At 38.1% G+C, this 24,142-nt stretch overlaps 1 protein-coding gene across 11 annotated transcripts in view; it reads right to left on the reverse strand.

The window, feature by feature from the left end:
• LOC132609355 (uncharacterized GPI-anchored protein At1g61900-like) overlaps nt 1–23,283 on the reverse strand; it is a 28,061-nt gene extending 4,778 nt beyond the window's left edge. Inside the window, exons 1-9 of one of the 11 annotated variants that reach the window (XM_060323301.1) lie at nt 23,046–23,282; nt 19,364–19,505; nt 18,941–19,080; nt 17,314–18,165; nt 11,810–12,055; nt 11,685–11,699; nt 3,571–3,714; nt 3,393–3,440; nt 2,783–2,995 (exon numbers count right to left, since the gene is read on the reverse strand). In XM_060323301.1, the coding sequence (XP_060179284.1) occupies nt 2,910–2,995; nt 3,393–3,440; nt 3,571–3,714; nt 11,685–11,699; nt 11,810–12,055; nt 17,314–18,165; nt 18,941–18,974 (1,425 nt within the window). In that variant the 5' untranslated portion in view covers nt 18,975–19,080; nt 19,364–19,505; nt 23,046–23,282 and the 3' untranslated portion in view covers nt 2,783–2,909. Of the gene's footprint in view, nt 1–110; nt 792–2,782; nt 2,996–3,392; nt 3,441–3,570; nt 3,715–5,006; nt 5,090–11,684; nt 11,700–11,809; nt 12,056–17,313; nt 18,166–18,940; nt 19,081–19,363; nt 19,515–22,503; nt 22,742–22,840; nt 22,982–23,045 lie in introns of those variants that run through there. The other 10 variants (XM_060323302.1, XM_060323307.1, XM_060323300.1 and 7 more) reach the window with 10 other exon arrangements.
• Between the last annotated feature and the right edge of the window lie 859 nt (nt 23,284–24,142).

The following is a 24,142-nucleotide window of genomic DNA, read 5'->3' on the forward strand; positions in this document are numbered from 1 at the left end:
TAAGATTGGTCCATAGAAATTAGAAATGCAAGATCAGCTGTATGGGTGTGTTGGGACTAGAGATTTTCCCTGAACTTTGTACTTTCGAGTAGAAAACACCGCTAAAACAACAGGGAGACTTAAAAATGTGATAAGCATCAGATGTCAATGGTAGGCAAATAATGGATGCTAACAAGAAATAAGGATGACACTTTCCTATCTTGGCATTTCAAATGAGAGTTTTGGGAAAAAGTTTTCTGATCGAAACATGGATTTCAGACTTATAATAATGGGCGAAGTGCACAAATACTCTGGGGCCGCAATTTAATTTGTACCCAAAGTTAAAAAAAAAAAAATTAAAAAAAAAAATTGTGAGTTTGTCCACTTCAGGAACAACTTCATACTTGTGCAATTGAAGTTGCAAAATTTTGTGTATGAAGTTTGGCAAACTCCAGACATTTTTCTCTGAACCGTGGCCTTCTGAACATCAGAATATATTCCTGAAGTTTGGTATGACTTGCCAAAGGCCAACTTCGGATATTTTTTACTGAAGTTGTGACCTTGGCCTTTAGACACTTTAGCATGAGGTCAGGGTATATATTTGGCTGCACTTCAAGCATTTCGGGGCCATAAGACCACACTTACTGTAACAACTGGAATAGGCACTAGTTAGTGAGATATTGCACATAATGAAAAGAGCTATACAAACTCTATACATGAGTGCCAACATCATTAGCAACAAATATTGTGCTTTTGGTCTGATTCTGAAGTTTGGAGAGCCTTCTTGATCATGCCTCACCATGGCTTTAACTCTGCCAGGAAGGGAGTGAATAGGTCAACTAATCACAAATATTTAAGACCTATATCATAATAAACTCAAATTTAACCAATTTTGGCGAACTTCATATTAACTAATGCTGCTCCTTCTTCGTTTTGAATGTATGAAGTTCTTTGCCAAAGCCTAACTTCACACGTAAAGATATGAAATTTTACAGAGCCCAACTTCATGCTAGATATTCTGAATTTTTCAATTTTAGACTCGATTTTAACTTCACACCCTCACATGTCTAAAGTCAATTTTGAGGCAGCTAAATTTAAGAAACTATATAAATTTCAACTATTATTTAAATTGGGGTCCTAGAATTGTCTATTTGGGCACTTCGCCTGGAATACCAGTCTTCTTCAATTTGCCGTACTGCTATTAACTCGAGCATGTCGTCAAACTGAGATGACGAGGACAATGAAGATTCACGGGGAAATTGGACTTTGAACTTAGTTTGGAGCACTTGGCATAAGCCAAACATCCCGGGATGACTCCAAAAGCTAACGAGATGATGCTATTTAAACCGGGTGCATGCTAGAGATCCATTAGTATCACCGATCAGCATCAATATTATTCTCTTAGAACAAAGAAAAAAAAAAAAAAACTGCACCATTAAAAGCAGGCTCAGAATGACCTGAAGCTTATATCCTTAGTTCCTCTACTAGCAGTACCAGTCGGTTAAAAAAGAAGAAAGTAGTAGTAACAAGGTTATGATTCTATTGGTCATCAATTTATATCCTTTAAAGTTCCCATCGAACTCCATCATGGGGCACTGTCAAAGTTTTTATTAACACTAGTGCGTCAATCATTTGAAAACTCTTTCATCTTCCCCTCAATCCAGCTAAAAGAGAGAAATGGTAGCTTATATTTGTTCTTTTTCACTAGCCTCTGACATCCTACAAAAGAGGAAGTGGAGCAAAGGTTCTCAGAGATGTTTCTTGTCATGCGCGGTGGTTCGTCAAGTGCTTGCCATGGCATTATGGATCCATTTACTGCATCGTGTTTTATTCAAGAAACGTCGGTTTAAGAAAAAAACCATTAAGGGTTTCGAAATGAGAGAAAGAAACAGTAAAGACTGAAGGGATTTGTTGAAAAGAGAGAACAAAAAGTAAAGATGACTAGGCGAATAGCATTGTATTAACATTTAACAGAATCCGTTTGAACGGACTGAAAGTGTCTAGAAAGGACAGACCGGTACACTAAGCTCCCGTTATGCGCAGGGGCTAAGAAAGAGCCGGACCACAAGGGGTCCCACTAAATTAAAAGGATCTTTTATGTTCAGCACGGTATTAAAGGAATAAGGCAAAACACATAAACAAGTCTTTTAACTTGGCGCGAGCTGGCAACTATGACCTTAAACTTTGCTAGTGCACAAATAGGCACTTAAACTTGCCAAAAGTCGAACATGTAAACACAAATGCTGACGTGACGCTGAATTTTGTTCAGTGTTATGTCACTGCCGCGTCAGCGCCACATCAACAATTGTGTTTATATGTTCAACTTTTGGCTTGTTTAAGTATTGTGCCAAGGGATAATATTGGTCTTTCTCGAGAAGATCATGTTAGTCCAGTCAAGGACCATAAAATTGAACTCACTCCCGGATTTTCTCATTTTTCCTCTTTAGCATATTTAACTGCATAGCAGCAACAGGTGAAAAAGAAAAATGAAAAAGAGAAAACAGGTATATAAATCTGTCTGCTTTCTTTTTTCAGCAAAATACTATCAAAATGACGAGCTTCGCGATGAGACAACAATTCACACCTCTTCATTTGTTGTTGTATTTCTTTTTAATGTAATTTTTTTCATCGATGCAGGAGGGCTGCACAGCAGCTGAGTTCTGGAATGCGTTTTTGCTTTTCTTTGTTCTTTTTTTTTTTTTTTTTTTTTTTCAGAAAATGTTAGGACCTGTTTAACTGTTCCACCACCAGCATGGGCAAAATAGCAAAGCAAGTACATACAGAAAAGCTTGCAAGCAATCTGTAGAATATCCTAATATTGTAAAACCATGAATTGACTTACCAAAAAAGACAGCAGCTATACATGAAGAAGGATATTCAAATATATACACGTGCTCTGGTCACTCAGTGTCTACCTACAGGGCACTAATTCAAACTGGCAAATCTCCTGAAAATAATATAGAAACAAAAAACAAAAGAATGGGCACAAGGAGGTCCACTCCACCATGTGGACAGCCTGCAATCATAGCATCGATACGTGCATCAATATATGCCTCAAAACGGGGTAATACCTACAGTAACATTGCAGGCGCTTTTGCCATCCCCCACGCCCCACCACCAACAGAAAAAAGGTAGAACAATGGAGAATTTGCAAAATATTTCATGAGAAGAGTTTTATATGTGGTGTTGTATATGTAGTTGTATCCATAAGAAAAACAGAAACCTACTTCACTGTCTCATTTGATAGGAAGCAATAGTTGTCCACTGGCAAAAAGCCAAAAACTCACTTTTCAAGGGAACTGCAATTCCAGCTTGAGCAGGAAAGCAACCAATACTGCCTACTAAGATGGCCTTCGCAAATAAATGGCATCACAGGAATAAGCAAAACAAGGTTGGAAATGAAAGATACTCACTATGATTTTTCAATGTCTCTGATGTTGGTAGTGCTGGCAAAGACATCTCTGCAAATTGAAGCGATTCGTCAAGACATTTATTTAGTTACCGAAAACGAAGACGATTTATATAGAGCTATATGTCAAAAGTAGCTCAATTTTGACAGAATCAGAATAAGAGTGAAGTTCAGTCATTTACCCGGAGCACAAAGAGACAAGGACGTGCCTGTCGATGATGAAGGCCATGGAGCAGCAATATTGTCATTTAAGTCACAAGTAAAGCTGAAACCTGTTGAGTTGTCATACACCAGATCTGCTGGATAACTTCGAAGCAAACACCCTGCTAATTAATTTCAATTACTTAATCAGTACAAACTAAGCCAAGAAAACCTAAAATGCGTTCCACAACAATCCTAGTATCCAACTGTCACTGGCAGAAAGCAACATTGACAAAATACTAGTATTGTAACATGCAATTGAATGTAGTTCAGCAAACACATTGATGAACTTCAGTTTGGTCACTAACAACTGCAGCTGCATGCATAAATTTCCAATTTATCCCTAACCTACAGGATAACCTTTCAAGTGCTCACTTATCATGGGTAGAAGAACGTATGCAATTCTGGAAGACTGAGGGAGGATTAACCCAATAACGCAACATACTAATTGATGAGGAAATAGTTGACAGACTTATCAGGCGAATCACGGAGTAGTGAAGTTGCCAAGTATAAATCAGCGACAACCTACTAAAGAAATAGCTATACTTTATTTTTGTAGATGGCGCTGCTTTTGTCAGGGATTATTTAACTTTTCTTTGTATGTCACCCAAGAAATTGTAATCTTCTCTGTAGTCTTTGTTGGTTCATCTACAATGCCTCCGTTGATCAACAGACTACCAATGTTGTTGTACCTCTTATGACAGTTGGCAGTTTTTATGAAAAAATTGGTATTTCTGTCACCTTCTTTAAGCCACAGAGCCTGGATCTTTGTTTCTGAGCCACTTCCTCCCTTTTAACAATCTCCTCAAACTCCATAGTTAATACTGCCCTCAATAAGCCGCCTCACCATCAGTTGGCAACTCTGCTGGGGACGATTATGCACTTAGCATTAGGTTTTGAACTTAGCAAAATTTAGTCTTATTTGATACTTGGGATGCTTGTTTATTTCCAGCTTAGTATTTGTTTCAATTACATGTCACAATTTGTTTTACTACTAAGTTTGTAAGGACACAAGCCACATCCGAACTTGTGCCCCTTATATGCTTGCTAATACACTATATGTTATTGCTCTCATACACTGTCATCACATTTCTAATCGAGTCTTGGTCATACACACACGCTGTACATGCGAGATGTGCATTGCGCTTCTCCAGATGTCTTTCAAAGTCCTTAGTTTCAGAGGTTGGCGCACGAGACTAACTCCAAGCCACCTCGTAGCTTGTCCAGTCCCACCCTCAAAATCTAGAAAAAATACTCTAATGTTAGAAAGTTCTAGATCATGTTGCATACACTTAGGCGGGACAGTCTTTGGTATTGACTCCTCATTTAGGAAACTTCCCTTGTGTCAACGGATTCTGCACAAAAATGAGAAATTGATCCAAGTATTAACATAGCGGATTCAGGACAACATGCTTACCTTACCCTCTCTTTTTTCAGATGGAAATTAGCCAAGATATCTCCGACATCCACAGTCTCTGGAGCCCCCCACAACCTGCAAACCTGATGGTCCGATATCAAGGTTGCACACGGACACGAAATCATAGTACATATGGGATCTCACAGCATTACTGAACATTTGGTCCAACAAAGTGCTCACTGAGTTACTAGTCGAATTCTCGGACCTTACTACTGTGACATTCAAATTTACGAATTTTAAAATCACACTTACTCTGTAAGAAGTCAGCAGTTTCACGGACTTGCCTTTCGAAGGGAGAAGACCAGTGTTTCCATCAATCATGTCCGACAACAATTTTTTGCGCACTTAAGGCTTGAATGCCATCCCCACCCTAAGAATGTGGAGAATGGGTGAGTAGGCTTGGACTATCTCTTTCAGAGATTTGGACACCGAGAGAGTTACGACAAGTATCAGGAGGAGTTGGAGTTCACTTGTACCAAAGAAAGGTGGGAGAAAGTTCGCCCCATGGCCTTCACTTGCTTTCCTGGGATCATGGTTTTTCCCAAAAAAAGGGTCGTACTAATATCAATCTAATGCCAGTGGTCCATGCAATGTTGCAATGTTCACAGGTCCCGAGAGATTGACGCTGGAACCGATGCTTATGGCAGAATTGTTCAAGGCTTTGTCTGCTTGCTTGAGAGGGCATAACTTTTTTGGTGGATGCAATTTATTACCAGTGTTTTCAGAGGCGATTTTTGGGGCGATCCCGGGGCGGGGCGTATGAAAAACTCTCCGGGACGCAAATGAAAGGCGTAGATCCATAGGCGTACATTTGGGGCGTAAGTCCTGGGCACAAAAGCATAAGCCCCGGGCGTTAATTTAATTTTTATTGTTTTAAAAGTATTTTTGCTATAGATTTTGATTTTTATTATTGTTGTAATGATATTTATACTTTATGTTATCATGTTGTAGTGATTTTTCTTAAAATATATAAATAAATAAATAAAGCAACTCTCATAGAAAATAACACTGCCATAAATAGTTTTTTTTAGATGATTATGTTTGAAATTGATATGATAGAGATTTCACAGCACTATGTTCCTAAAGCAACTTCATCCATTTTTTTTTTGTCATTCTCTTTCTTTGAATATATAAATTAAAGTCAGTGCAAATATTAGTTGAGGGTGGGAAGGACTAATAAATTTGGAGATTGATGATGAAGTGAATGAAGATTTCATTTTAAAGATTATCTAGGCTATTATCATTTTTTGTGTTGTGACCTTTGTCAAATAATAACTATAATAATCCTTTTTATATTACTGGTGATTTGTTTGAATTTATTTGCAGAATTTTTATGAAAACTTTACATTTGCTTATTTTTAGTAATAAAATTATAAAGTTGAAGATACCTAAGACATACGCTCTTAGGGCTTACGCCTCGCCTCATGCCCCCGCCTTTTAAAACACTGTTTATTACTACAAATTAGGATTGTGGAACACTTTTATCAAAGGGCACTAATCAATGACTATGCAGAGGGCATCCGTAACAAAATCTGAAGCCACAAGCAGAGGCTAAGATTTTTGATCGCACCAATGTGGGCAGGAAGAATGGCGTGGTTATCCGACTCATCTCACAAGAGATGCCATTCCGTGGCAGTTCTCTTGGATCACCGGAAGAACATTGGTGCGGAGGAACTGCAGCTATTTTATCGAGCTAATTGGATTGGACGGAGTCCAGCCATACACTCCACTTAGGGTTCTATAATAGTTTGACATCAATCAAAATATCCCTATGTGGTCTCTAGCAGAAGGTAGTTATGACAGTGAAATGCCCTTAGCCAGAATTAGGGAGTTGCAGGAAGGGTGGATGAATGTGCTCACAGTGGACATGGGACAAACAAAATGGTGTACTCTCAAGTACTACGCATGGCAGGTAAAGAGAGGTCTTATAGCATGTCCTAGCAAAGGACTCCCCAAAGACCAGGGCCAGATTAGGACATGGTGGTTAAAGTTTCGCGGGAAATAATACCTCACATGTATCTTACTATTCCTATGTACCGATAAATGATTCTGGGTTCTGTTAATGACATGATACTCCCAATCGATGATGATGACATGGAGGAAGATCCAGAGGAAGACCAGAAGAGGATCCAAAATACAACTCCGCCGAGTATAACCCAGAGGATGGAGGAATAATCGAGGTAGACCCAGAGGAGGAACCTGAAGTAGGTCTCCGGAGTACAACTCAGGGCCCCACTATGATCTGGCAAACAATGTGGATAATAATGACGGCCCGATATGGCCATAGAACTTTCTTTTTCTTTTTTCCTTCTATATTTCTTCGAAGTTGAGGATGAAGCTATTCATCTGAAGTCTGTCGGGGAGGTGCTCACTTGGTATACTCACTAAGATCCTCGCAAGTAGAGCGACTGGCAGGATATGGCAGAAGATTTCAAGGGTCGCTTCAGATTCAAACGGAGATCACACCAGATAGGTTTTTTCTTGGGCAGTGTACAAAAGAAGGCGACCGTATCGTTCCAGGAGTACGCACGACTTTGGAGAATTGAGACTGCCCAAGTTCTACCCCCCGGGGATGAAAATGAGCTCCGTAAGTATTTCATTCAAGCTCAAGAAGGCAACTACTTTGAAAAGATGATGAGCATGATGGGCCAAAGTCATACAGTCGGGTTCAATCGGCAGAATTAAAAAGGAAGATGTATCCACTGTCAGACCTTACTACCAGCGAGAAGAGTCATCTCGCCAATACCCCAAAAATTCCCAAATCTTTGCTCATGCCCCTAATGTCCCCATATCAAGTTTATAAGACCCAGCCAAATTACAACCCACCACCAGGACTCCCACTTATCAAAACCCCCCGAGACCTTACGCCCTATCCAAGCACCCGTCCACCAAAACATGCCAACATATGCACCAAGACCTTGCCAAATCTTAAAGCCAGAAATACCCGAACCTACACCCCCCACAGCCGAGCCTTTAGCCCAATTATTTAAGAGGTTGAGGACAGCACGATTGTTGCAAACGGTTGAAGCAAAACACCCTGATCCAATTCCTTGTAATTTTGATGGAAAGAAACGTTGCGCCCCTGGGTTGTACTACGGAGGCCCCTCTTTGGGTCCACTTTTTATTCTTCTTCCTTCTCTGGGTCTACCTCTATTACTCCCCCATCCTCTGGTCATTCAGCGGGGTCATATGCTCGATCCTCTTCTAGGTCTTCCTCTATTACTTCTGGATCTTCCTTCCTGTTGTCATCGTCGATTGGGATGTCATGTCATTAACAGAATCCGAAATCACCTGTCGGTACATGGGAGTAGTAAGATACATGAGAGGTATTATTTCCCGCGAAACCTAAACCACCATATCATAAGCTGTGACCCTGGGGAGTTCTCCTCTGATCGAATATGCTATAGGACCTCCCTCTATTTGCCATGCATAGTACTCGAGAGTACACCATTCTGTCTGTCCCATGTCCACTGAGAGCACATTCACCCCCCCTTCCTGCAACTCCCTAATTCTGGCTAACGTTACTTCACTGTCATAACTACCTTCTGCTAGAGACCACAGAGGGATATTGTGATTGATGTCAAATTGTCATAGGACCCTAAGTGCAGTGTATGGTTGGATTCCTTCCAATCCAATTAGCTCAATAAAATAGTTGTGATCCTCCGCACCAATATTCTTCCGGTGATCCAAGAGAACCACCAATGGATGGCATCTCCCGTGAGATGAGTCGGGTAACCATGCCATTCTTCTTGCCCACATTAGTGTGATAAAAAATCTTAGCCTCTGCTCATGGCTTCGGATCTTGTTACGGATGCCCTCTGCGTACTCATTGATTTGTGCCCTCTGATAAGAGTGTTCCAAAACCCTAATTTTTTGTAGTTATAAATTGCATCCACCAAAGAAGTCACGCCCTCTCAAGCAAGCAAACAAAGTCCTGAACATTTCTGCCATAAAAATCGGTTCCAATGTCAATCTCTCGGGACCTACGAACATGACGAGAACTAGTAGCATGATATTGATATTAGTATGGCCCTTTCTTTTTGGAAAAACAATGATACCGAGAAAAGCAAGTGTGAAGGCTATGAGGCGAACTTTCTCCCACCTTTCTCTGGTACAAGCGAACTCCTCCTGATACCTATCGTAACTCTCTCAGCGTCCAAATCTCTGAAAGAGATAGTCCAAGCCACCCATTCTCCACATTCCTTAGGGCAGGGATGACATTTAAGCCTAAAGTGCGCAAAAAATTATTGTCGGCCATGATTGATGGCAGCAATGGTCTTCTCCCTTCGAAGGGCAAGTCCGTGAAACTGCTGACTTTTTCCACATTAGGTGTGATTTCAAAATTCGTGACTTTAAATGTACAGTAGTAAGGTCCCAGAATTCGACTATTAACTTAGTGAGCACTTTGTTGGCCCGAATGTTCAGTAATGCTTGTGAGAGATCACAGATGTCCTACGATTTCATGTCTGTGTGCAACCTTTATATTGGACTAGGGGTGTCAATGGTATGGTTCGGACGGTTATTTTATAAAATTTATACCATACCGATTTTTCGGTTATTTTATTTAGTATAACCAAAATTAGACTTTTCGAAACCGTCCCATCATCTCGGTTTTTCTTCGATATCGGTACGGTTCGTTTAATTTTTGATATTTTTTTAAAACAAAAACTTCATGTAAAAATCACTAGTAAAAGTTAGAACAGGGTACTCCAATTGGACTTGGACCAAAACTCTCTAGACATTTTTACTCATGTTTAAAAGGTGATGAATCAAGAAAACGTGAAAGACGACAAGAAAGAGATTGATCTCACTATTTTACGATAGTATAAAACAATGTTAAGCAAAGACAAAACATATAATTTAAATCACACGAGTGGGAAGAAATCAATCAAGATTAGACTCAAGAACTGAGTCTACTAAGATTAAGTATCCAATAAGAGAAATATAATTTAAATCATACGAGAGGAAAGATATCTAATATATTGTAGTTTGCTAACCAAAATCGTTCGAATATCTTGTAACGAGGCGCAAAACATGTTGAGCGCTTTGCCTCGCCTTATGGGCAGTGTCGTCATCAAGTCTCTAAGGCGTACTTTTCCTTGCCAATAAGCTTAATCCTAAAGATGCGACACTTAAAAATTGATATTGCACTTTATCGTAAAAAAAAAAAAAAAAAAAAAAAATCTTTGTCCATATGTTTGTTATTCGTGCTTATGATTATTAATCTTGGACTACACATACATATTTGTATTTTTTTTTTATCCATTTGCGCCTTTTTTTTAAAACCCACACTTTATTTGAGCTTAAAGCCCCAAAGGACCTTAGAGCTTTTTTGCGCTTTTCGCTTTTGATAACACTGATTAGAACATAATAGTACTGGTATTGTTAATGCCATGATTTACTATGTATAAGAATAGTACTGAATAGAGTGTATAAGTAATATTGGTAATAGTTGTACCAGGCTTAAATTTGCAACCAAACATTGTACTAAAATTTAGTACCAGCATTATTCTACCTAAAACACGCTACTAAACTATCCCAAAGAGTCTTATGATGCAATGTGGGTGCAACTCTATAAGTGAAGTTTGGGGTTAAAATCTCACATTTATTTTGTTGTTTTTTCCTTTCTTTTTCTGAAATTTTGCTCAGGGATTCAAGTATCACGTTTATGGGTATGTCTGGTGTCCCCTCCTGCGTTTTAATTATATATTTTTGTTTTCCTTTCTTTATTTATTTGATTATCCTTTCAAAGTCTCTAAGTCTGACACATTGAAATCTCTATTCCCCTTTGTCACAATAAAATTTGTATAATTAAGCCAAGTATTTATATTAAAACTAGTAGAACTGTAGAAGTGGAGGATGTATTATATAGCCAACGGGTTCAACTAATCGCAACATTTTTGACACAGGGTATAGGTATACATGTTAAAAGTCACTAAAATTGCAAAACAATGAACATATAATTTCAAAAGTATAACGGTTTCAAAGTTGAACCCGTCAAATATACATTTTGAATCCACCTCTAGGTAATAGTGCACCCATCTTCTTGAGATCTTGTATCCGCCCATGCTTATGATGACCACTAAGGTAGTTGCAGGGAACCTACTTTAAAGTACCATGATACTTGTCCGATATAATAGAGCAATTATTCATATTCTCATCACTAAAGGGTGAAAATTTAGATACAGTTTAACGAGAAAATGGAGAAAAACTCGGTTCAACTTACAGTCCAACGGTACTAAATGTATTCTAATGTTAGAAAAAAAAACCCGTTACAAGACTGTGGGAAGAGATGATAACTATATTGGAGATGACAAACAGAATGAGAACAAAATCTTTATTGCAACACTATGGCAGATGGAAAAGGGTAATCCTGCAACAGTAACAAAACCTGCAATTTCTCAATTTAAATCTGAAAGTTCCAAGTTCTTTAGGAGCTATGTATTGGTTGTAACCATAATAAAGTATGCATAACCAGTTCAGAGTTTCTGGGGGCCATAACTTATTTTCCAAAGACCATGTATGAAAGTTTATTAAATTGAATTTTTTATGTTAAAAGCAAAAAAAAAAAAGACCATATTTCTTGACCGCAAATCAGAGAACGAAAGAACTACAAAATGACAGAGAATCAGTATCAAGTAACCAGTTTCCAAAAAAGAAAAAGGACAGAATAAGTACCTTCTTGCCCATCTTCTGCTCCATTCCAAACGGACGCCAATCACCAAAAAAAAAAAAAAAAATCAGTTATAAACAATAGAAATCAAGAAAAGATTTAAAAACAAAATTAAAAAATGAAAAATCACCCTGGAGACTGAAGTCTTTCAAGTCAACATCACAAAGCTCGTAAACATTTGTCATGACCCCGGCCTTCTGTAACATAGAACCAAATGCGGTGGCACATATAATTGCTTGTCGATTTGTAATCAACATCTGCTTCTGTATCCCAGCAATATAGGCATTTAATGAGCTACAACATGAAGGACTAGGGACGGCTAAATTTCTGCACGCATTGATCACTTCTAATGGTTGCTTGAATTCCAGGGGACACACTGCAACCCCAAATGACAACTGCTTAATAATATGCCCATAATCACAACTGATATATGCTAGAAAGTACGTTACAACTCTGCTGCTGTGAGCAGACCCTAACTACTTCTAGTCTGGGGCATGTTTGTTTGGTGTTGTTGTAGAATGTATGGTATACAGGTACAACTAGATTTAAAAAAATATCCGAGTTAAGAAACTAGATAAATGTGGATAGTATTGCAAACTGATTATTGCTCTCATTTGGTGTACGAAAATATTTTCATATCCAACCAGTGGATGACTTCTTATATCTAATCTCAAGCATAATACCATTTTAATAGGATCGCATACGACTCTAATCCATCAAAGGTGTATCCACCTCTTCACTTCAAATATTTGTGCTTAGTTCTTAGGAAATACCTGGATGATTTCTTATCGAGGACTAACGTCTCTGGCAAAATAGGACCAACTTGTAGAAAATAAAATCCAAAATAAAGTGAAGTTCCAAAAGACTAGGAAATATATCTCCTAACTTCTGAATCTCAGATGTCAACAATTTAAGGATGTGTCAGTTTCTTTTTTATTTTTCCCTGTTCTTTCTTTTTCTTCTTTTTTCTTTTGGGCTGGGTGGGGGATAAGTTTGAAGGGTGTGCGAAGTGTCACCATTTTCTTTTAGTAGCCGAAAAATGGCATATCTCTATAGAGTAGATGAAACTTGGAAGCCAAGTGCTCAGAAAAAAGCTAAGTTTATTCAAAAGTTATTACGGGATCAGATTGTAATCAAGAGGCTTTTGTAAGCCTCTACGATACAAGCCATAAGAATTAAGAAGCACAAGTACAAAAACTTGCTTATATCAGTTGTATAGCTATAACAGAATTAGAATCTTTTAGTTCTCTAGATACAAGGAATGCACTTTTTTTTATGGTAAAACGAAATTGAGTTTTTTTATAAGAATATGGTAGAAACTAGAAAGGAATTTAGTTCTACTTTAGTCACCGCTGGCCTTTTCTTTTGTGAGAAAATATGGGAGAAAATATTATTATTGAATTGTGTATCTACATTATTACATTGAGCCCTATTTATAGACAATACATCCTAATCCTTTTCCATGTAGGATAAGCCTTGCTAGGGAAGTGGTTATGGAGGTTTGGAGTGGAGGAGAATGCACTTTGGAGGGGGATGGTAGCAGAGAAGTATGGCGTTATGGAAGCTGGGTGAGGACTAGAGACATCATAACACCGTTTGGATGTGGCTTATGGAGGAGTATTATGAAGGGGTGGGAAGACTTTAGTAGACACATTTCTTTCAAAGTTGGAGATGGTAGTAGAGTTAGTTTTTGGACACACAAGTGGTGTGGGGAGAATGAGTTGAGGGTAGTTTTCCCTAACTTATATAGAGTGTCCTGTCAAAGAGAGATGACAGTCCAACAAATTGTGAGGCCTCACGAGGGGGAAGTTCATTGGGATCTGAAGTTCAGGAGGAATTTTCAGGACTGGGAGCTGCAAGAATTTTATAGTTTGGTTGAGTTACTGTATGGACAGCATATTATTACCGATAGATCGGGTATTTGTAGTTGGCGAGAGAGTAGAATTGGTTTATTCACTGTTAAATCGTTTTATGAAAGGTTATTAAGGAGAGATGAATGTATTTTCCCTCATCGTGCTATTTGGGTTCCCAGGGTTCCGAGGAAGGTGTGTTTCTTTGCGTGGTTGGCAGCAAGGGGTGTGATATTGACAGCAGAAAATGAGAAAGAAGAAGATCAACCATGTAAGTTGGTGTTTCATGTGTAAGAGTACGGGTGAAGATATGGATCATCTCTTGTTGCATTGTCAGGTGGCTAACCGACTGTGCAGGGTGGTTCTTGATTGGTTTGGGATGCGAAGGGCGATGCCGAGAACGGTGGAGGAGGCTCTGTATAGTTGGGGTTACAGAGAGGGGAAGAGGAGTTTGTATAGTTGGGGTTACAGAAAGGGGAAGAGTCCTAGGGCTTGGAAGGTTGCCCCGCTAGCACTGATGTAGGTTATTTGGAAAGAGCGAAATAGGAGAGCATTCGAAGGGATGGAACTAGATATTGTGGTCACTGGTCACTACCCAGTGTAATCCCACAATAGTGGGGTCTGGGGAGGGTAAGATGTACGCAGCCTTACCCCTACCTGGGTAGGGAGGCTGTTTCCGATTGACCCTCGGCAACCCTCCTCCTTTATCCGGGCTTGGGACCGGCAATGTGAGCGAGCTCACACAGGCGGACCGGCAATGGAACTAGATATTGTAAAGTTGCAAAATAGTCTCTTGTTTCTAGTTTGCTTTTGGTGTTCCCATGAGACCCCTGTTTGTATAGAAAATTGGGTCTCCTTTTTTTAGAATCATGTTTTGATGTAGGTTCTCTCTTTTTGGTATACGGCTTGTATACGTGGTCTTTTCCCCCAACTGCTAATAAAATTATTACCTTATCAAAAAAAAAAAAAATCCTATTCCTATTCCTATTCTAACACTCCCCCTCAAGCTGGTGCATACAAGTAATATGCACCGAGCTTGTTACAGATGTATCTAATACGAGGACGACTGAGTGACTTGGTGAAAATAGCCGCAAGCTGATCACTCGACTTCACAAATTTAGTAACAATATCTCCGGAGAGTATCTTTTCCCTGATAAAGTGATAGTCAATCTCAATGTGCTTAGTCCTCTAATGAAATACCGGATTTGATGCGATATGATGGGCTGCTTTGTTATCACACACAAGTTCCATTTGACTGATTTCTCCAAATTTTAGTTCTCTAAGCAACTGCTTAATCCAAACTAGCTCACAAGTTGCTACAGCCATTGCTCGATATTCTGATTCAGCACTAGATCGTGCAACGACACTCTATTTCTTACTCTTCCAGGGCACCAAATTACCTCCTATTAACACACAATATCCGAATGTAGAACGTCTATCAGAGAGAGATCTTGCATAATCAGCATCCGTATATCCAACAATTTGCTCATGGCCTCGATCTTCGAAAAGCAGTCCTTTACCTGGAGTTGACTTAATATATCACAGAATGCGGACAACTGCATCCCAATGACTATCACAGGGAGAATCCATAAACTGACTTACAACACTCACAGGAAACAGAAATGTCAGGTCTAGTCACTGTGAGATAATTCAACTTACCTAGATAATTCAACTTACCAACCAGCCGCCTATATCTTCAAGGATCACTGAGTGGCTCCCCTGTCCTGGCAGGAGTTTAGCATTCGAATCCATAGGAGTGTCAATGGGTCTACATCCCATCATTCCTATCTGCTCGAGAATGTCTAAGGCATACTTGCGTCGCGAAATAACAATACTTGACGTGGATTGTGCAACCTCAATACCTAGAAAATACTTCAATCTGCCAAGATCTTTAGTCTGAAAATTCTGAAAGAGATGTTGCTTTAAATGAGTGATACCATCTTGATCATTGCCAGTTATAACGATATCATCAACATAAACCACCAAATAAATACTCAAATCCGGAGCAGAATGTCGATAAAACACAGAATGATCTACTTCACTGCGAGTCATGCCAAACTCCTGAATTACTGTGCTGAATTTACCAAACCAGGCTCGAGGAGACTGTTTCAGACCATAAAGTGACTGACACAATCGACACACCAGATTAGACTCCCCCCTAAGCAACAAAACCAGGTAGTTGCTCCATGTAAACTTCCTCCTCAAGATCACCATAGAGAAAAGCATTCTTAATGGCCAACTAATAAAGAGGCCAATAGCGGACAACAGCCATGGATAGAAAAAGGCGGACAGGTGCTATTTTAGCCACGGGAGAGAAAGTATAACTGTAATCAAGTCCAAATATATGTGTATACCACTTCGCAACAAGGCGAGCCTTAAGCTAATCAACTTGGCCATCCGGATCAACTTTGACTGCATAAACCCAACGACAACCAACAGTAGATTTACCTGAAGGAAGAGGAACAAGCTCCCAAGTACCACTCGTGAGTAAAGCCGACATCTCGTCAATCATAGCCTATCGCTATCTAGGGTGAGAAAGGGCTTCACCTATAGACTTAGGAATGGGGACAGAGGATAATGATGATACAAAGGCATAATGGGATGATGATAGACGATGATAACTTAAAAGGGTATAATGTGGGTTAGTATTACAACTGGACCGTTTACCCTTCTGAGGTGCAATCGGCTGATCAGGAGGAGACAAGTCAGCAATAGGTGCAGGGTCCGACGCATGACATGAATCATCTAGACCTGATGTTAGGTCTGATGCCGGACACAGTCGACACTGATAAGTCAAAAGTGGTGGCACTGTGACTGGAGATGTAGAAGTAACTGTAGATTCAGATTTTTTCTTTTCTTTTTCTCATGTTGATATTCGTTATACCAGGAAATGTCCGATCACATATTTCATAGAAGCTAGATAAAAGGCCTAAATTACCAAGCAAAAAAGCAAGATTTCTACTCATTGCACACCAAGAGAACGTATTTTCTTTGAGGATGGTGAGAGGCAACAAGGCAACGACAAAGAGTACAAAGAGAAAAAAGAAATGGGACTAGGTCTTTTGATAAGAACAAGTATTGAGAATTATTAGAAGGAGCAGTGCATAACATTGTAATTTATTTGGTCAAACCTCATGTGCTTTTAAGCCAAAAATCCATAGATTGGGGTAGACCAACTTATGGCTTTTTGACTTAAAAGCACTTTTTAAGTTTGTTTAACACTAAGACAAGCCAAAAAGAGCTTTTAAGTTGGTTTGACCAGCTTTTAAGCCCATTCAAACAGCGTCTTAACCTTCCCCTTAACTGCAATAAAAATTTGCTGCAACATTCCCATGAAGTACACAAGTTTGAGTTGTTCAAAAATTTTCATGGCCTCAAGTACATTCTCCAGCCTGTGTATATCTCAAATTCATATACATTCAAATAGAACGTAAAAGCATTACTTGGTTCATTTCGATGGAAAATTGACGTTAGATGTGTTGCCAGGGACATACAAAATACTTGAGGCAAACTTGCTCCGCTAACAATTAATGGTCATGGGCAGTTATTTTTAACCCCTATGGCAATACAAATTTGTCTATTTCAAGCGTCCATCAGAGTTGCTCAAAATCAAATTTAGACCCCCCCCCCCCCCCCCCCAAAAAAAAAGAGATTAGCGTCAGGTTCACCGTAATAATTTTCAGGCTAGTATAGAGTCAAATGGAAAAAACCAAGAAACATGAGTTCTTTGAGAATAATAAAAACCCCACAAACACGTTCAGGGCTAGATGTGTCAAAAACTAACCTTTGTTAACTTTGCAGGAAGACAATAACCGAAACGCAGAACTGGCATCATCAAATTGTAGTTTTCTTCCAATCCATGAATAGACCACTCCTTTACAGTCATTAAGTGTATCAATTTCACTAGGTACTCCAACTATGTTCTTAACACCAAGAGTCGTCTTTATCCCTGAGATCAGAAGTGCAGCCTCTGAAATTGCAGGCTGGCAAACAGGCCTACAGCATTCTTTAAGAGAATCAACTTTGCTACAAGACTCCAATAGCTTGCTTGTATTCACTATTTTTTCGAAAGTACCAATGTCCTTCACAGGGCAAGACCCACCAGTTAGATTTGATGACTTTACAGAGCACAGGCCAGAAATGGAGCTGTTTGCTCCTTTACTAGCTAATATACTGATGATATCACTAAAACAATCATCAGCTACCGGACTTTGTAAAACTAAAGTATCAGAACGCTTGCTGTAAAATCCCTGGAATATGTGGAGTAAGCTATTGAACTGTGGACAGCATACTACATTTCCTACTAATGTTGACAAAGATAGAGTACAATCAGATGCTGTTTTTTCTGTGATGCTTGAAATGACAGAGAAATTTACAGGGCATCTTCCAGTCAAGACAGGGTCATATGTCTTCGGAAAGGAAGGGTACATTGGTGGCAATGATTTCCCCGGGCAAGGATAATGAGGGATGACAGCAGGTGGTATCTCAATTGGTTCGAAGATTCCACTTTTGGGAGGACTAGCCAGTTCAGATGTGGAAGACGTTCGGCTTGGCTTATGCGACACATGTCGAGCCACTACATTCTGATAGCTGGCCAAACAGATAGCAATTACTAGCAGCTGATGGATCAACAAACCTGCAATCAGATGCAGTCGCCTTTCAGTATATATAGACAAACAAAGGGCTGGATATGATACACTTGCACAGGCATAAGCAGGACTTTGGAATATCAAGTTGCATCTTGGAAGTGGTCATTTCATGCAATTAATTTAGGGAAATGTTCAAAAATATACAGCCTAACATAAAATATTATGCGACGTAGCCATATTTTCAGTTTATACAATATTATACAACATTATACCAGGGGGAAAGCATATGCATAATGTATCAACCTTGTATAAAAGTGTAGAATAGTGTATAAAAGGTGTTTATATACAAATATGGGCTAAGCCGGGTAACAAACTCAAAATATGGGCTGAATCGTGTAAATATTTTTTCCCAGTAGATATAGAGCATAATTTTCCCATTAATTTAAGTAAACACTACCTTTGAAATTTTGACAGAATTTTTAGCATTACAAAGATGTGTCGGTCATTCAAAGAAACCACAAGGCAAAACCAATTACTGCACGGCAGCTTGCTCATCTTCATTCAGAAAAGAATAACATAATTGCCACTACCAGGCAGGAATGAGAAATTACAACCAAATTCTATACGACCTTCTTAACAACTGCCAGCTAAATTATGTATGCTAAAATTTGTAAAAAAAGGTTTGGATGCCATTTTAGGGGACAAAACAAAAAGAGACCAAAAACACGAGTACATTTACAACAGATGGCGCCTAGAAAGTCCAAAATTTTCTTCCCTGATCTCTAATAAGATAAAGTCTAGCATACAAGTCCAGTACTGTACCCTTGAGACGAGCGGCGGTCTTTGCATAAGCCATCCGTCCACTAATCCTCTGGCAACATGGAGACACACAATGGGTACCTTTAAGCTGCTGAAGCTACACCAGCTGAGCTGATCACATAAATATTATGATGTACCAGTACCTATAACAGATTCAATTACTGGGTTAATTAAAAAATTAAGGCAACACCATACAATCCGAAATTGCCTTAGTGTGATAACCATATCCATAAATAACTAATTGGCCAAACACATAAGTAGGCCCTTAAACTTGACATAAAATTTTATTTTGGCACCTCAACTGAACCTTGGTCCTATTAGGCACTCCAACTTCTACTAACAACAACAACCCAGTGAAATCCCACATCGTAGGGTCTGGGGATCCAACTTCTACTAAAGTGTGTCTATTAAACAATTTATACTTACGCGGCACATGAAGTGGCTTTTACTTGTAGTTGAGCGCGTGACCTTTTCTTTTTCTCTCTCTTCTCCAATTTTTCTTCACAATTTTTGTTCACATAACATACTCCCACCATTATCATCTTCTTCCAAGGTTTCCGCTAGCTCTCTTCACGTACTCAACCAGAGCAAGAAAATCAAAGTTCAGTTTTAACTAAAAAATATTAATCCTAAAAAGAAAAGAAAACGAAAATTAAAAGTCCATTTCTTCCCGTTCAAGTAAAAAATTAATTATTACAATCTGCTTATGTCATATTCCCATATAAATAACTTGTTTAATCCATGTAGTAACCAAAGTTTCAGAGAAACGAAGATTTGCGTCCAAAAGGAAAAAAAAAATGATGGCCAATTCTCCAAACAGCCAAAAAGTGGGCCAGCGAAAATTGAAAATCTGGGGAAGGCAGCAACATCAAGAAAATTTTTGGCCGGTCGGCGAATGGAGTATTCATATGAAACTGAAAAGAATGGCAGTATATGTCCTTGGTAGCCAGAAAATTTTGCGCCAAGTCGTGGCTGAAAAATAATCTGTCAGAAACCTCTCGCCTGCTCGTATCCCGCGGTCACTTTAATATGCCGCACATTAACAAAACACAAGAAAAGAAGAAACAAGAAGACCAGAAAAGGAAAAAAGAACGGAGAAGATGAACGAATGGGAGGGGGAAAGGGATTTCAGAGAACATAACATTTTCTTTTTGGCTTAGAAGCACTTTTCTTTTTTCTTTTTAACTTTTGTTCTTTTGTTATGTTACACGTGTCATCAATTGATTGGTAAATTTTCTATGTCAGCATGCCTGAAAAACACGCGCTTCATTTTGATGAAAGATTGGGAGTCAAGTGTTTATTAAACACACTTTGGTGGAAGTTGGAGTGCCTAATAGGAACAAGGTTCAATTGAGGTGCCAAAATGAAATTTTATGTCAAGTTTAAGGGCCTGCTTGTGTCTTGGTCACTACCCAGTGTAATCCCACAATAGTGGGGTCTGGGGAGGGTAAGATGTACGCAGCCTTACCCCTACCTGGGTAGGGAGGCTGTTTCCGATTGACCCTCGGCAACCCTCCTCCTTTATCCGGGCTTGGGACCGGCAATGTGAGCGAGCTCACACAGGCAGACCTGCTTGTGTATTTGGCCTAATTAATTTTATCTTAATTCTAAAAAAAAGAGGTATTTACAATTTAATAGGAGCATAACATTCTTCATCAATTAAGTGGGAAGTTCCAAAATGCATCATTTTCTCTTTCAACAACAACAACATACCCAGTATAATCCCACAAGTGGGGTCTGGGGACGGTAGAGTGTACGCAGACCTTACCCCTACATAAACAAACCAATCGTCTAGATGTCTCTCCATATCATGAGAAAGGCAACCTTAATATGAGTACTACCAAACAATAGAGCTAATAAGCTAGCAAAGTAAGTGCGAAGGAACTTCACTACTGAATAGATGAGAATTTCATAAAATGTGCAGAATCTCATAACCATGTCATAAAATATGCAGAATCTCATAACCATGTCATAAAATATGCAGAATCTCATAACCATGTCATTAAATGCACGCTCTAGATGCCATGAGAACAAAAGCAAACCATACTGTCCGATTGCTTTCACTGTAATCAAATTATGATTTTCCAATTCGGATAAGAATGGAAGATCAGGTCCACTCCTTTCACTCAACTATGTATGGCCTGAAGTTTCTACCACACACTATGACACTGAAACTTTACAACAAAACATATACATTTTTTTTTTTTTGATAAGATAAGCATTTTATTAACAAATGGGGAAGTCCCCGTATACAAGCCGTATACGGTAACCAAAAGACATATACATATAAAAATGACAATCAGACATAGTATGATTCAGCAACTCTCTCCCTCCAATTTCTAGAATCACTACCATTCCATCTTAACAGAATAGTTCATTCACTCATGACTCAACAGCCCATAACCTATGTTGCTCGGACTCACCAAAATGTTGCCGCACCCGTGTCGGATTCTCTAAAAATGAACTACTCTTGGAGTATCCGACACGCACCTGTCGACATTTTTGAAGAGTACGAGCAACATAGCCCATAACCTTCCCCTAATCAAGATGTTAGATCATGAACTTAGTGACGGACAAGAAATAAGCTATTCCACCTCAAACTTCTGTCTTTTTGCTGTGACAACAAGAAAACGTCTCTTCTACTATAGCCAAGTATGTTTATAAAGATGGAAGTAACACAGTAAATCAACCCAATCTTGTTTTCTCTATTCCAGCTAACATTCAAAGAAATAAACTACATATTAACAGGAGAAAATTAAACAAAATAGAAAAATTATTGCTTGATATAATTATTATACACTGACATTATAGATAATGTGTATAAATCTAGCCACTTAAATACCAGCTACAAACAACTCAATCATATATAACTTTATTTTTTATAAAGAACTCAAGTGTATATGAATTAAAGGGGAAGTTATACATTTGGACAATCGGCCAAACATAAATACATTCACTAGCCAATATACAAAAAAAAAAAAAAAAACTGAAGACTACAACAACATACCCAGTGAGATCCCAAAATGTAGGGTCTGGGGAGGGTAAAGTGTACGCAGACCTTACCCCTATTCGAAAGATAGGGAGGTTGTTTCCGAAAGACCCTCGGCTCAAGAGAAAACATGACGAGAAAAGGTCAGATAAGCACAAGCAGTTCAAAGCAAAATGAAAATGAAACTAACGAAAGCGAAAAAGTCATGATAAAGCAGTCTGAGAGAAAAAACCAGTACCTACCACACATAAGTAAGATAATCGAAGTACAAGAAAAAAAAATAATACACTATTATGTATAAAATATGTATATTATATACTAATATATATATATATATATATCTGTCGGCTATTATTTTGGTGGGCGGCTATACAGTGTAAAAATCCCTAATTAACATATACAAGAGTTCTTCAAATCATTTTACCTATTTACAAACTGAAGAACAAAATAAGCAGAAGCAAAATGCAGCTCAAAATCCCAAAGATCCGGAGCTACCAAAAGCTTAAAAATACAACTACAAACTTAACTGCACAATTTCATCTTGCCAAACAGGATAAATAGATAAATATTGAAATACCTGAAGTTAAAATTCAGTTAAAAAAAACATAAATTATCCCCGTGATTTGTCATTAAAGAATTCTTGGATCCACAACTATATCCTAAGACTGAATAAATCCACAAAATGTTGTGATTTACACCTATGTTGCTCGGACTCTTCAAAAATGTCGACAAGTGCGTGTCGGATACTCCAAGAGTAGTTCATTTTAACATAGATTTACACTATATGTATAAGGGGGTAAGTAAATGACTGTGCCCAATAAGAACCCTAGAAATACAACTACAAACTTAACTGCACAATTACATCTAGACAAACAATAATATAAACATAAGTAGAAAAAATAATGGAATAATACCTGAAGTTAAAATTCAGTAAAGACCATAAATTATTATACCCATAATTTGTCATTAAATAATGTTTGGGTCCACAATTATATCTTACTGAATAAATCCACAAAATGTAGTTATCTATAAGGGGAAAGTAGAAATGCAACTACAAACTTAACTGCATAATTACATTTTTGTAAACAGAAATACTAGTAAAAAATAATGGAATAATACCTGAAGTTGAAATTCAGTAAAGACCAAAAATGTACCCCATGATTTGTCATTAAATAATGGTTAGGTCCACAATTATTATTTATATCCTAAGACTGAATAAATCAACAAAATTGTTAAAATTCAAGTAGATGGGTGTGCCAAAAATAATAAGAACCCTAGTAGTAGGTGTCTGGGTGTGTTAACTTTACTCTTTTTTCTTTTCTTTTTTTAACCTTTTTTGAGGTGTAACACACCCACGGTTATTTATAGTGTATATATATAGGCAGGGGTTCAATCAAACAATCTTTGATAATTGAACGTATACAACAACATGGTCCCACTTTAGATCGTACTATGACCGACCTTTGGTGCAAGTCAATGAATGTTGACTCCATTTTACGTGATATTATTTGTATTTTTTATTTTTTATTTATTCTAAAAATATGTAGGAGTATATATATATATATATATAAATATATTTATTTATTTTTATCAAACATACCACTAGGCGAAATATGGTGAATTTTAATGTCACTTTACTTTTTGGCAATTCTTTAATTCTGACACATGACATGTTAAGACCACAAGATTAAAAGTCATTTTTATACATTCTCATATCATTAATTTAAGATCATAAGATTCAAAAAAATTCTTTACATTTTTAAATTATGTGTCGTGTCAAAACCAGACAAATAAATTGAAACGGAGGGAGTAATATAATCATCTGGAAACTTAAAATACATCATGTTCAAAATAAGAGCCTGCAAAAATGAGAAATGTTGTGACTAACAAAAAAATCATAAACTCTAACATGATCCGAGCAAGTGTAACTATATCCAATTTGTATATTTAAAAGGCATAATATATAAACAGGCTCTCAAACTTGGCCTCAGGTGACAAGTATGCCCTTCAACTTTATGTGAGCACGAGTAGGCACATCAACTTGTATAAAGTTGAACACGTAAACATGAATGTTGAAGTGACACATAAATTTTGGAGTGTCTAGATGATTATTTTGTAAGTTGAAGTGTTCACTAACAAAGTGGAGACAAGTTAAGGTGTCTACTTGTACGCACCCAAAGTTTGAGGGAATACTTGCCAGTTAAAGCCAAATTTAA

Source organism: Lycium barbarum, chromosome 9 (assembly GCF_019175385.1).
Source record: "Lycium barbarum isolate Lr01 chromosome 9, ASM1917538v2, whole genome shotgun sequence".
In the NCBI taxonomy this organism is placed as follows: Eukaryota; Viridiplantae; Streptophyta; class Magnoliopsida; order Solanales; family Solanaceae; genus Lycium; species Lycium barbarum.